At 41.3% G+C, this 14,605-nt stretch overlaps 1 protein-coding gene across 2 annotated transcripts in view; it reads left to right on the plus strand.

Annotated features, from left to right (window-relative positions):
- Positions 1 to 14,605, plus strand: part of LOC141085560 (myosin-binding protein C, fast-type-like) — a 157,292-nt gene that overhangs the window by 83,213 nt on the left and 59,474 nt on the right. For both annotated transcript variants that reach the window (XM_073571014.1, XM_073571015.1), the window contains 8 exons: positions 77 to 242; positions 1,268 to 1,374; positions 2,372 to 2,401; positions 2,494 to 2,633; positions 5,221 to 5,380; positions 5,478 to 5,582; positions 5,709 to 5,897; positions 7,416 to 7,550. In XM_073571014.1, coding sequence (XP_073427115.1) covers positions 77 to 242; positions 1,268 to 1,374; positions 2,372 to 2,401; positions 2,494 to 2,633; positions 5,221 to 5,380; positions 5,478 to 5,582; positions 5,709 to 5,897; positions 7,416 to 7,550 — 1,032 coding nt within the window. The remainder of the gene's footprint in view (positions 1 to 76; positions 243 to 1,267; positions 1,375 to 2,371; positions 2,402 to 2,493; positions 2,634 to 5,220; positions 5,381 to 5,477; positions 5,583 to 5,708; positions 5,898 to 7,415; positions 7,551 to 14,605) is intronic.

Consider the following 14,605-nt stretch of genomic DNA (forward strand, 5'->3'; position numbering starts at 1 on the left):
GCAATAGTTGTAATATTAGCATTCAATAATGTTCCCAATATCTTCCAAATGCTCATATAATTATTTTTTTTTCCAGAGAAACAACTTGAAGTGATCCAAGATATTGCTGACCTAACAGTGAAGGCATCAGACCAAGCTGTCTTTAAGTGTGAGGTGTCTGATGAGAAAGTGACGGGTAAATGGTATAAAAATGGCATAGAGATCAGACCAAGCAAGCGCATCACAATGACTCACAAGGGCAGGTAAATGGTATTCGGAATATGACCTTTCACAAGTTTGGATAATAAAATGGGAGAGAGGTTGCATGCAAGTCACGATTACATGTCGAATATATTGAAGTCTACTAAGTCAAAGTTGTGAGTGACTTACGATCTGTCACCAAAAATCCATCTACGTAGGATTCATTTTGGCAGGCAAATTGTGGTCACAGTTTGTTCCAGACTCCATTGACAATCAATATTTGCAATATGACACTGCAATCTTTCTAGAGAGCGTCACATGTCGCCATTTAGCTTTAGCATTTCTGTCAACGGGGTCAAGTTGCGTCCCACTCCTTAACTGTTAAGGCTTAACACAATCGCAATGCAACCCCGTTGATGATTTGATTGAAATTTACACGTCAACTTTGGCTCTATAGACATCAATGTGAGTCATTGTGACCTATTTTAACTTTTTTTGTTTAGCCAACTCGCAGTTCCAAAATAGTTGACAGGCAACAAGTTGCACAAATGTGTTCGCTCGCGTGATGTGTATGAGATTTGGCGTTGGGCAAAAAATGTCATGTAGCCCTATCTTAAATAAATCATGGCCCTCAAAGGACTTTTTTTTACCTTCTGGGTTATAAGAAAACCACAAAAAAAGTTTAAAAATACCCCAAATATGTGTATAAAAATAAAAAATACTCCTCTAATGAGCAGGGGGGGGAGAACATCTAAAGATAGATGAGGGTTTGACTACATGTTTAAGTTATCCCCTATCAATCAAAAAGGGATATTTTACTCATTGCTGGAGGTTGACGTCCAACAATCCCAAGATGGGGCTCTGCAGAGCCTCATCTGAATAGAGTTGAGGTTGAGCATGTACACCTCCGCTTCACTCATGAGACTGCCGGTAATAGTTGAGTTCTGTATTATGAGCAAGCAAAAATGTTTCCCAAAATGTTTACTGAAATACCAATTTTACTAAAATTCGCCAGCTTATCTATAAAACTGGAAACGTGCTTAAAATCATGTATGAGATTGTAAGACACTTGCACTTATCTTTCCAGGATTCACAAGTTGGTGATTGATGATGTGAAGCCGGAAGATGAAGCGGACTACACTTTTGTTCCTGATGGGTTCGCTTTGACTCTTTCTGCTAAACTTAATTTCTTGGGTAAATTAATAGATTTCTTGAAACATTTTATTTAAAAAAAACTTTTTCTATGTGGATATGCCCAGTCTCAGACAAATTTATTATAATTACATTATCTTCAGCAGATTTGATCTGCTTGTTACATGAAGATTAACTGCAGCTTGTGTTGCAGAATTTTACAGGGGTCTGCATCAAGTGAATCCAGCCTTTTTTGGTTATTTCCAAAATGTTCTAGTTACCACTTATCTAAATGATAGATGATAATTTGCAAATCGGTTGGGGTCTGACTGCTGGTACCTTCACTATCAAGAATGGGGCTCGGAATGGAGCAGTTGTTGCACCGGCGCAATGGACCCCAAATTTGGCACATTTATTCCCTATTCCGAAAAGCATATTTTGGGACTGTATTAGCTAAGTACGGTAATGCCCCCTTGTGACTTTTCGTCATAGAGCTGCTTATGCACTTGGGAAAAGTTCACATAGTCCTATAGCAATATGACTACTTTCCGAGTCAGCATAGAGTGCATTTGTATGGCACCAGACATGTTCAGAAGCAATTTCTCTAGGTGGGAAAACCTCATTATGACTGTGGGACATGGCGCCATTTTTATTAGTAGATTTCATAATAATCAGGCAGAAAAACCCTCTTTGAGCCTCTGGATGAAATCAGAGACATAAGTAGGTCTGGTAGCGGCTTAGAGGTCATACCGAACCCTGATATCATAAAATGGCCATACTGTAACCTAATCCCTGCACATATGATTAATTGAAGGAAAGCTCCATCCAAATATATACATGTCTAATAGGGTATCACATTTGACATCAATGCATACCAAGTGGGAATCAATGTCTCATGCACCTCTCCTTGGGTAATTCTCTAGGTATTTTTTTTTCCACAACATGCACATTGCATTAATTATTTTATGTTATGTACTAAAGTACAACACACAAGCCATTATGATCAATTCTCCTGGCTTTAATGAAATTATAGAATAATTACATTATTGTTTCTTTGCAGAGATCAAAGTTGAATATGTCCCACGACAAGGTAAGTGACATCAAGAAAGATTTGTCAACCTATTGAGTCTTCTGAGTATAAGTTGAGAAGAGACACATATAATTTGGTTTATATTTCTCCAGAACCACCCAAAATCCACCTTGATTGCTCCGGTGGTGAACATGTCAACACCATCATTGTTGTGGCTGGCAACAAATTGCGTTTTGATGTTCCGATTACCGGAGAACCTGCACCAACTGTTTCATGGTTCAAAGGAGAAAAGGCAAGCTAAAAAACAATTTATACTAGTGGAAAGATAAGAAATATGAACGACCAGAAGTGTAAAATGCAAATAAGAATAATCAAATCATGCATTTTCAAGACAAAAATGGCTATAAGGTGTCCTTTTTGGAAATGTAGAGATTTGAGGAACACCAAACAAATTGAGTATCTAGTCGGGTAAGAAAAGATAGGCTCATATATACATTTCTGGCCACATAACTCCATCAATGAGAAAAATAACTGTGAATCTTCATCTAAATGAGCCCACAAGTGCACCGATGGCGGGCCAGCTCATGGCTAGTGCATTGATCCTCCCACTTTATTCTATGTTGTAGTTTCCCATACAGAGTTCTCTGAACTGAACACAGAAATTACCAAATATGAAAGCAAAAACATATCCTACCAATCTGCTCTCTACTATCCAAAGTAGCCCCTTTTTGTGTTTTGCTGTGCTTTTTTTATCCCATTCTTACAAGAGTCATAACTGTTTTTTATTTTTCCATCAACATTGCCATATAAGGTCAGTGTTTTGCGGTTTGATTATACGGTGTTCATTGTGCGGTAAAAATTACCTGTTAGAATAATTTTCCAGGTCAGTAAGATAACAATGATAAGATTTATTTTATATATTTTATTGGTTAAAAAATACTTAAAACTTGAAAAGTTTTTCTGAGATGTCAAACTTTGTTATTCCTCTGTCGATGGACCTGTTTGAAGGTTTACTTTTTTGCACGCCAAGATATACTTTATAGGTAACATTTTGGGTGTACATAACTTTTATGCACAGGATAAAATGTCTTTATTTTTTTTCATTTTTTACACTTTTGTTTTAATTTAGAAAAGGTTCATGATTTATATTTATATATTTATTACAATATTTTTTAAAAACATTTTTATTTATGTTTCCTTTAATTTTTTAGAGACTTAATCCTGTAATCACTTGTGCTCCATACTGCATTACTACTCTATTGCATTATGTAGTAATAATATTGATCTCTTTTGAAGTCCAGACTGTGACTGGACTCCATAGGAGCACCAAGAAAGTGGCAAATGGGTCCTCCAAATATCATGATATCATGGCAGTCTATCTGTTCCTTATGATCGTGCCGTTGGATTGTGGGCAGAGAGGTTTTGGAACAATTGTACCATACAATTGCACCATTTTAATGCAGAGATTGAGCTAGCTCATTTGCGGCTCTCAGAGGCATCTGGTATCTGAGTAAGATGCCCAAGCGAGGTAGTCGTGGGCGAGCTTCTGTTCCCACTCATTTTGACATTCTACAGACATCTTGTGTCCCAGTCCCCATGTGCTGCTGTGTGTGAGGTGCATCACACTTATTTTAGGGCAGCAGGCCTCTTCTTTTTCTGAGCCAGGAATCCCTCTTCTGAAACCAGGGCAACAAATAATCCAGAAGACATAAGTTACATAAGTTTCATATACCAAACGTTTACTTGCTGCATAGCTGTATTTACAGTATTTACATGCAGATATAGAGGATAAGGCCCAACAGGTTGTCATCTTTCCCACAGGTACCAGATACAACTTCAACCCTGGTTCTTGGTATCGGTAGAATGTCCCTCTCACTGGCTTTCCTAGCCTTAGGGAAACTTCTCCACCACTAGCAGTAGATTCGGATTGCAGTACCTTCCGCTTCATGTAGTCTGAATCTATTGCTTCCTGTAGCTTCACAGGCTGAGTGTGCCCCAAGCCCCTGACGTCCATCTTGAGGTTGCCCAGGCCATTTAGATGCAATCACATGGAAGGGTATTTTTGACAATCCACTGTCCCAAGCATTAGGCTGTCCCTAGCAGCCCCTGACCTAGACCTGCTGCTTCACACACTGCTATCCACACACTGACTGGCCCTGTCACTTCTTTGACCTGCTACCAACTCTAAGTTCCCCCTTCCAAACTGAGTTGGCCATTACAGTTAACACTGTCTCGGCTAACTGCAGCCCCAGTGGGTATCACTCTTTCATAACACACATGAGCATCAAATGCATTTAACCCTTGGAGTGCTATGGAGCAATCCATCAGCCCCCACCACTGCTACAGCTGTATAGTACAGCCGGCAGCAGCCTGATATGGAGAGAGTTCAGCTCCTGATCTACTCCATACATTCACACCCAAGATATGTGGGACGTAGCATTACATCATATGCGGGAAAGAAGTTAATGGAAGTTTTGTGCATAAACTGTCAAAAAGTCACAAATTGAGCAACACAACAATATTTAAAACTGTCAAGACTTGGTCTTAATCATACACATATTTATCTATGACAAAGCCAAAAATATTTCATGCAAACTACAATTATAACTCTATACTGTACCTGCAATATATATACTATATATATATATATATATATACACACATATAAAGGCTACATATCCCAGGGAAATCTTGGTATCGAGCTTAAGCCTTATGGAAAACTTTATCTCTCAAGCTTGCAGAATTGCAAATGCAGCTCTGGAGGGTAAAAAAGTCTCTAACTCATAATCAGCGCAAGATAAATAAAGCAATGTTTCACAAAGGTATTCAATTTTTCAGTAGATTGTGAGAAATTTATTTCCTGACTTGTTTTATAACAGGAGTTTAGTGCCACAGAAGGACGGGTGCACATTGAGCTTAGGACAGAGCTAAGCAGCTTTGTTATTGAAGGGGCTGAAAGGTCTGATGAAGGCACATATAACATTGTGGTGACCAACCCTGTTGGAGAAGACAAGGCCACCCTGATCATCAAAGTAGTGGGTAAACTGAACTCTACATTTTACATTTTATTATTTTCAATGGCTGTGGAATTTTTTTTATATCATGCTTTGATGAATGTATTATTTTTATATTTAAGATGTGCCCGATCCTCCAGAGAACGTTCGTATCACCAGTGTTGGAGAGGACTGGGCTAGCGTTGTATGGGACCCCCCATTGTATGATGGTGGAAAGGAGGTAACAGGTAAGCAAAATTTTGTAAAAAAAAAGTTACACAAATTTATTTTCCATGTATATAATGTTATATTATTTTTTATATTATTTTTGCTTAAGAACGACTCGTATTCATTTGACTTTTGGCTTTTTTTAGGATACCTCATTGAAAGAAAAAAGAAAGGCAGTCAGAGGTGGATGAAGATGAACTTTGAAGTCTACACAGATACTTCATATCAATCTGTTAAGATGATTGAAGGCATCATGTATGAAATAAGAGTATTTGCTGTAAACGCCATTGGTATATCTCAGCAGGCCAACACGTCCAAACCATTCATGCCGATTGGTAAGTGTCTCAATGGGTCGTAGAAAACTTGGAATAGTGTGTAAATGGAGTACATTAATGTGGGAAGGAACACATTTATTAAATTCAGAAGAACCTGGATTTTGATGACGTGCCACAATTTTTTTATAAGTCAAGTCATATTTCAACAAGATTGGTTGACAATATACCACCAGCACTCATTTATTCTATGGGCTGTTCCAAGCTGTATAGTGAAGAACATTCGTTCTCTGTAACATTGCACTGTCTGAAGAAAGCTGGCAGCTCTAAATAGTTCTTCAATGGTTGCGGATGGTGTTAATAGGTGATGTTTTCAAATCCACATAGCAGAACTGAAGCTCTGCTATATGTAGCACAAGCAATCAGAAGATCGCAGCTTCAAATCTCCAGTAGAGGCTATTGATGCAATTAAAAAGTAGAAAAAAGTTTTAAAAAAAATAAAAAGTTTAAATCAACCCCCCTTTTGCCCCATTCAAAGCAAAACAATAAAAAAATAAAAAATACACATATTTGGTATTGCTGCTTTTCATAAACGCCCGATCTAGCAAAATATAAAAACAATTAATCCGATCGGAAAATGGCGTAACCAGAATAAAAATCAAAAAGCCATAATTACGTTTTTGGTCACTGCAACAGGCAAACAAAACAACATATCTACCCAAGATGTTATCAATGAAAATGTCAGCTCAGAGCACAAAAAATAAGCCCTCACCCAGCCTCAGATCCTGAAAAATAGAGATGCTAAGAGTCTCGGAAATGGCGCCATTTTTTTCTCTCACAAAATTTGTTTTGTTTTTTTCATCATTAAATAAAACATAACCTAGACATGTCTGGTATCTGCAAATTAATCATGACCTGGAGAATTGTAATGGCAGGTCAGTTTTAGCATTTAGTGAACATAGTAAATAAAAAACAAAAAACTATTCAGGAATTGCACTTTTTTGCAATTTCACCCCACTTGGATTTTTTTTTCCCATTTTCCAGTACACTATATGGTAAAATCAATGGTGTCGTTCAAAAGAACAACTCATCCTGCAAAAAACAAGACCTCACATGGCCAAATTGACAGAAAAATAAAAAATGTATGGCTTTGGGTAGAAGGGGAGCGAAAAATGAAAACGCAAAAATGGAAAATCCCAAGGTCGTGAAGGGTTTAAATGCCTTTGGTAAAATGAGAGCTGTGCTGTGATTGCTTGTTCTGAAGACAACTTTGATAAGTCCTATAGATTTTCAAATATCCGTTTCGTATTACCAAACCGAAAATTTAAGCAGGACTCCACTCAAAAACCCCCAAAGATGATAAACTATTGACTTATTACCAAAAACGCAATAAACCATCCATGAGAGGTTACAATTTTCTAATGTTTCAATGAGTCATAACAGTTTCATCTAAGATTCATTATTTCTAATTTCCAATATAAGTAATTATGTCAGTGGTTGTTTTAGATATATTAGATAGGAGGACTTTTTATGTCATGCCATCGAGCAGTTTTTGGACTGAAAATATATAATCTTTTTCAGCTCCAACTAGTGAACCTCTAAACTTGGTAGTTGAAGACGTCACAGACACGACCTGTACTCTGAAGTGGAGAGCACCAGATCGCATTGGCGCTGGTGGAATCGATGGATACGTGGTTGAGTACTGCAAAGAAGGAGGTGAGTCACTGATGAATTGTTAAGATGAATGGAATTGCATCAAACTTAGCAGGCAGGTACAAGCAAATTTGAATAATTGGTGATTTGATTCACACCAATCACCAAAAATTTTTTTATTTCAAACTCTAGCTGAAGAGCCCGGAGTTGCTTACTAACTGTGGTTAGTAATAACAAATTATAATGATTATCCTCCATCCCATAGTCCAGTGCCAATATACCCATCACAGATATCCTCCATCCTATAGTCCCGTGCCCATATACCCATCATACATATCCTCCATCCCATATTCCAGTGCCCATATACCCATCTACTATATAATTGTCTAATTCTGTCTGTCTGTCTGTCTGTCTGTAATGGAAATCCCACCTCGCTGATTGGTCGCGGCAGTTAGGCCGCGACCAATCAGCGACAGTTGCTTAGTCGTCGTGGCAACACGGCCGCATTGCTTATTGTACAGGCACATCACAGCCGTTAAAGGCATCACTGCTGCTTTGCTCATTACACAGGCACAGTCCTGTACATATTCTGGAGTACAATACATTAGGTAATTAGGTAACAGTAGAACAGTGACTGCAGTTCTGGGTGTAACTTGCGTACAATACATTAGGTGACAGCAGAAAAGTGAATGCAGCTCTGGGTGTAACTGGAGTACAATACATTAGGTAAGATCTAAACAGTGACTGCAGATCTGGGTGTAACTGGAGTACAATACATTAGGTGACAGCAGAACAGTGACTGCAGCTCTCTGTGTAACTGGACTACAATACATTAGGTAAAAGCAGAACAATGACTGCAGCTCTGGGATTAACTGGAGTACAATACATTAGATAACAGCAGAGCAGTGACTGCAGATCTGGGTGTAACTGGTGTACACTACATTAGGTAACAGCAGAACAGTGACTGCAGCTCTGGGTGTAACAGGAGTACATTAGGTAACAGCAGAACAGTGACTGCAGATCTGGGTGTAACTGGAGTACAATACATTAGGTGACAGCAGAACAGTGGCTGCAGCTCTCTGTGTAACTGGACTACAATACATTAGGTAAAAGCAGAACAATGACTGCAGCTCTGGGATTAACTGGAGTGCAATACATTAGATAACAGCAGAACAGTGACATCAGCTCTGGGTGTAACTGGAGTACAGTACATTAGGTGACAGCAGAACAGTGACTGCAGCTCTGGGTGTAACTTGAGTACAATACATTTGGTAAGATCTGAACAGTGACTGCAGCTCTGGCTGTACCAGAAGTATAATACATTAGGTAAGAGCAGAACAGTGACTGCAGCTCTGGGTGTAACTGGACTACAATACATTAGGTAAAAGAAGAACAGTGACTACAGCTCTGGGATTAACTGGAGTACAATATATTAGATAACAGCAGAACAGTGACAGCAACTCTGGGTGTAACTGAAGTACAATACATTAGGTAACAGCAGAACAGTGACAGCAGCTCCGGGTGTAACAGGAGTATAATACACTAGATGGTGGCCCGATTCTATCGTATCGGGGATTCTAGAGTCTCTGTTAAAATAAAAAATAGTTATATACTCACCTCCCGACGACCCCCGGACTCTCCTCTCACCACGCTCCTGGCATCTTCCGGTCCCAGTAATGCTTGGCGAGAAGGGCCGGAGATGACATCACTCTCGCGAGAGCGCGATGACATCAGCGATATTTCACGCTAAGCATTACTGGGACCGGAAGATGCCGGGAGCATGGTGAGAGGAGAGAAAGAGTCCGGGGGTCGTCGGAAGGTGAGTATATAACTATTTTTTATTTTAATAGAGACTCTAGAATACCCGATGCGATAGAATCGGGCAACCATCTAGTTATACATATCCTCCATCCCATATTAACGTGCCCACATTCCCATCATACTTATCCTCCATCCCATAGTCCCGTGCACATATACCCATCATACATATCCTCCATCCCACAGTCCAGTGCCCATATATCCATCAAAGGGGAGGGGCTAACTGGAGGGGGTGGAGCATTATGCTAACATTCTACTGTGACATCACAATAAAGGAGCAGGCTTGACCAGATGGAGCAGAGCTATGGAGTGGGTGTGGTTATGTATTGTAGGTGGGGCTATGTGGAGTGGGAGTGGCTTCATACACACATACAGTTGTGGCCAAAAGTATTAACACCCCTGCAATTCTGTCAGATAATACTCAGTTTCTTTAAATTAAATGAAGATAATAACAAAAAATTTGTGATTGCAATCAATTTCAGGAAGAAACTGAGTATTATCTGACAGAATTGCAGTGGTGTCAATACTTTTGGCCACAACTGTACATACTCTCATTTTTATATACTGTATATAGATTGAAGTAGATGTCATCAGTCACAGAAGGCTCACATGAGTATGCAGGCTTCCTCAAAATGCCATGCATGTCTCACGTCACATGGTATAGTCTACCCTATCATAGCCTGTATAAAAGCCTAGGAAGGGAATGCAGCACACAAAAAATGCATTAGATAAGACAAGTGACGTGAAGCAGAACTATCATTATGGGAGAGGGAGAAACATAAATATTGGACCAATTCATAGATAAGGAGTCTGGATGTTTTATTGTCCTCTGATTGGGGTCTCCTAATGTGTTGTGATGCCCCCACAAGGTCTTAGGAGCAAATTCCTTAATTGATGTAAAAAGAAATAAATCAATGTGACACATTCATTCCAGCATTGAGAGTGTCGAAGGTCATCATGAGCTTGAACTCCCAGACTCTTCTCTCTCTCTGGGATGTGAAGTTACTTTTCAATACCAGTAATTTTAAATCCATGGTGTTGTGATCAGACATACAAAAATGTTTTGCCACAGGTAGATCCATTCTTTTTTATCTTATTGTGTGACGATGAGCATTCATCCTTGTTCTAAGCTTTTGCCCTGTCTCCCCCACATACAGACCCCCAGTTGGACATTTAGTACAAATAAGTAAGTACACCACATTAGATGTGATGCAGCTGAAAGTACCAGGGATCTTTTAGTCCTGATGTGAGTTGGGGATCTTTATGTTGTCCGTGGTCATTATAAATGGACAGGTTTTACATTTTTTCTGGTTGCAAGGAAAGGTTCCTGCAGCTGTTGGAAAGGACAAGGCGCTTCTGACAATGATGCTTCTTAGATTTGGGGCTGCCTAAAGCACAGTAATGGGGGGTCTGGAAAAATGGATTGCAATCGGGCATCTTTTTGTAGTAAAGGTTGTAATTTCCGTGCAGCTCCCCTTAGCACTTCCAGATTAGGGTTGTAGGTGACTACTAGAGGCACTCGGTTATTTTCTTCTTTAGCTTTGTAAAGTAGCAGGTGATTCCTTGACATTCTGGTGGCTCTTATAATTTGGTTTTCAATTGTTCTTGGATGGTAGCCCTGATTCAAAAAGGTCTTTTTGAGGTGACCAAGGTGTTCATCTCTATCCATGGGTTTGGAACATATACGATTGTGTCTGATGGCGTGGCTATAGATAGTAGAGTTCTTTATGTGTTTTGGATGGAAACTGTCCCATTTAAGGTACCGTATATACTCGAATATAAGCCTAGATTTTCAGCCAATTATTTTGGGCTAAAAGTCCCCCTCTCGGCTTATATTCGAGTCATATACACCAGGGGGTCGGAGAGGGATGGGGGCACTGGTGTCATGTTATACTTACCCGTCCTGGCATGGTCTCTACAACCCCCAGCTTCTCCGTGATCTCCCTTCCTTCAGCGGTCACATGGTACCGCTCATTAAACTCATGAATATGCGCATATTCATGAGTGTAATGAGCGGTACCACATGACCGCTGAAGGCAGGAAGGGAGATCGCGGAGAAGCTGGGTGCTGCAGAGACCGTGCCAGGATGGGTGAGTATAGCGATACTCACCTGTCTGGGGTCCATCGCTGCTTGCTGCTGTCTGGCACATCATCTGTCAGTGACGTTCAGACAGCAGAGGGCATGGTGACGTGGTTAGTGCGCGCCGTGCCCCCTGCATTCTGAACGTCACTGACAGAGAATGTGCCAGACAGCAGCAAGTAGCGATGGACCGGGGGACAGGTGAATATCTCAGGTGCCAGCAGTGACACGGCAACTGGCCCAGCAATGGAGAGGTGAGTATGTAATTTTCTATTTTTAAATGCAGCAGTGGCAGCACATGGGGGCATAATCTATGGAGCATCTTATGGGGGCATAATCTATGGAGCATCTTATAGGGGCAGCATATAGGGCATAATCTATGGAGCATCTTATGGGGGCAGCATATTGTGGCATAATCTTTGGAGCATCTTATAGGCGCAGCATATGTGGCATAATCTATGGAGCATCTTATAGGGGCAGCATATAGGGGCATAATCTATGGAGCATCTTATGGGGGCAGCATATGGGGGCATAATCTATGGAGCATCTTATAGGGGCAGCATATAGGGGCATAATCTATGGAGCATCTTATAGGGGCAGCATATAGGGGCATAATCTATGGAGCATCTTATGGGGGCAGCATATGGGGGCATAATCTATGGAGCATCTTATGGGGGCAGCATATGGGGGCATAATCTATGGAGCATCTTATGGGGGCAGCATATGGGGGCATAATCTATAAAGAATCTTATGGGGCAGCATATGGGGGCATAATCTATGGAGCATCTTATGGGGGCAGCATATGGGGCCTATTCTATGGAGCATATTATAGGGGCAGCATATAGGGGCATAATCTATGGAGCATCTTATGGGGGCAGCATATGGGGGCATAATCTATGGAGCATCTTATAGGGGCAGCATATAGGGGCATAATCTATGGAGCATCTTATAGGGGCAGCATATAGGGGCATAATCTATGGAGCATCTTATGGGGGCAGCATATGGGTGCATAATCTATGGAGCATCTTATGGGGGGCAGCATATGGGGGCATAATCTGTGGAGCATCTTATGGGGGCAGCATATGGGGGCATAATCTATAAAGAATCTTATGGGGCAGCATATGGGGGCATAATCTATGGAGCATCTTATGGGGGCAGCATATGGGGCCTATTCTATGGAGCATCTTATGGGGCCTATTCTATGGAACATTTTATGGGGCAGCATATGGGGCATAATCTATGGAACATCTTAGGCTGGTTTCACATTAGCGCATTTTATGCGCACGCACGGCCGGGGGTAGCTCCGCCCCTGAGCCGGCTCTCTGCCCGGCGTGCCCGCCCCTTCCTTGTAGCGCCGCCTCCTAGCGCACAGCGGCGCCTGCGATCGGCGCACCCTATCTTTAGCATAGGGTGCGCCGATCGTGCGCAGGTCGTGCGCTAGTTGCGCTTTGACCTGCGCTGCGCACTTTTGACGGTGCGCCGTGCGCGCCAAAATCGAACTTTTCGGATTTTGGCGCGCACGGCGCACCGTCATAAGTGCGCAGCGCAGGTCAAAGCGCAACTAGCGCACGACCTGCGCACGATCGGCGCACCCTATGCTAAAGATAGGGTGCGCCGATCGCAGGCGCCGCTGTGCGCTAGGAGGCGGCGCTACAAGGAAGGGGCGGGCACGCCGGGCAGAGAGCCGGCTCGGGGGCGGAGCTACCCCCGGCCGTGCGTGCGCATAAAATGCGCTAATGTGAAACCAGCCTTATGGAGCCATAACCTTTATCAAGCAGCATATGGGGCATTTTATTCTAGGGAGCATCTTATGGGGCCATTATTAACCTTTGTGCAGCATTATATGGGACATATTTTGTATGGAACATCTTATGGGGCTATCATGAACTGTATGGCGCATTATGTGGGGCTCCTGATTCAATATAGATATTCAAAAACATTTAACCTACTGATGTCTCAATTAATTTTATTTTTATTGGTATCTATTTGTAATTTTTAAATTTACCAGTAGCTGCTGCATTTTCCACCCTAGGCTTATACTCGAGTCAATAAGTTTTCCCTGTTTTTTGTGGCAAAATTAGGCGGGTCGGCTTATACTCGAGTATATACGGTATGTTGGACGGTCGATTGGCTTCTGATACAGGGATGTCTCTATTTCATTGTTTTTTAGCTTAATGATGGTGTCCAAAAAGTTAGATCTCAGTGCTGGAGTAGTTAAGGATTGAATCGGCATTAAAACATTTTTATATATATGCCATTAGTTTGGGCTTTAAAATCCCCATGACAGGTTCTCGTTAAGAACAAGGAGAACAAGGAGTTCTGGAAGTGATGATATGGTCCCAAAGATCCCTGATTTCAACATTGTGGAGTCTGTGTGGGATTGCAGGATGAGATAGATGGACTACTGGAAGAGTCATCAAATCACACAGGCTCCTTCAAACGTTCCTGAAATGTCTCAAAAAACAGCTATTTCTGGGAGTTACTTCATTGATTTAGGTGGAGATTTGACTGTGGAGAGGCAGAAAATAGGCAGTGGAAAGGCAGAGGAGTGTGGGATAAGTAGCAGCATTGCCGCTCATATTCCATCTATGTGGCATTTGTATGTCCATTTTTACATTTGTATTTATAGATTATCATTTAAAAAAAATTACAAGACCAAACATAACTTTATAGGTTTAAACTGAAATGTAGCTTTAAAACTCAGATGTAATATGGATGATCCAATTTTTTTGGCACTCCCATAGACTCATTCGAGTCTCACTCGATATACGGATGGAAAATAATCATTGTTTCTGAGACTACCCTTGCAAAATTATAACTTTAAAATGGTCAAGGACTATATGTCAACTCTTGACTACAGGACAGTAGTGATGAGCGAACGTGCTGGGATAAGATGCTAACAGAGCATGCTTGGGTGCTAACCGAGTGACTTCGGTGTGCTCGAATAATATGTTTGAGTCCCCACTGCTGCATGTTTCGCGGCTGTTCGACAGCCACAACACATGCAGAGATTGCCTAGCAAACAAGCAATCCTTGTTTGTGTTGTGGTTGTCAAACAGCCAGGAGACATGCAGCCTTGGAGACTCAAACATATTTTTCGAGCACACCGAAGTCACTCGGTTAGCACGCAATCATGCTTAGATAACGCCTTATCCCAGCATGTTCACTCATCACTACAGGACAGCGATGGTAGCATAGTGAGATACCATGACCCTCACAT

Source organism: Dendrobates tinctorius, unplaced genomic scaffold, assembly GCF_039654945.1.
Source record: "Dendrobates tinctorius isolate UK_male_01 unplaced genomic scaffold, ASM3965494v1 ptg000028l, whole genome shotgun sequence".
NCBI lineage: Eukaryota > Metazoa > Chordata > Amphibia > Anura > Dendrobatidae > Dendrobates > Dendrobates tinctorius.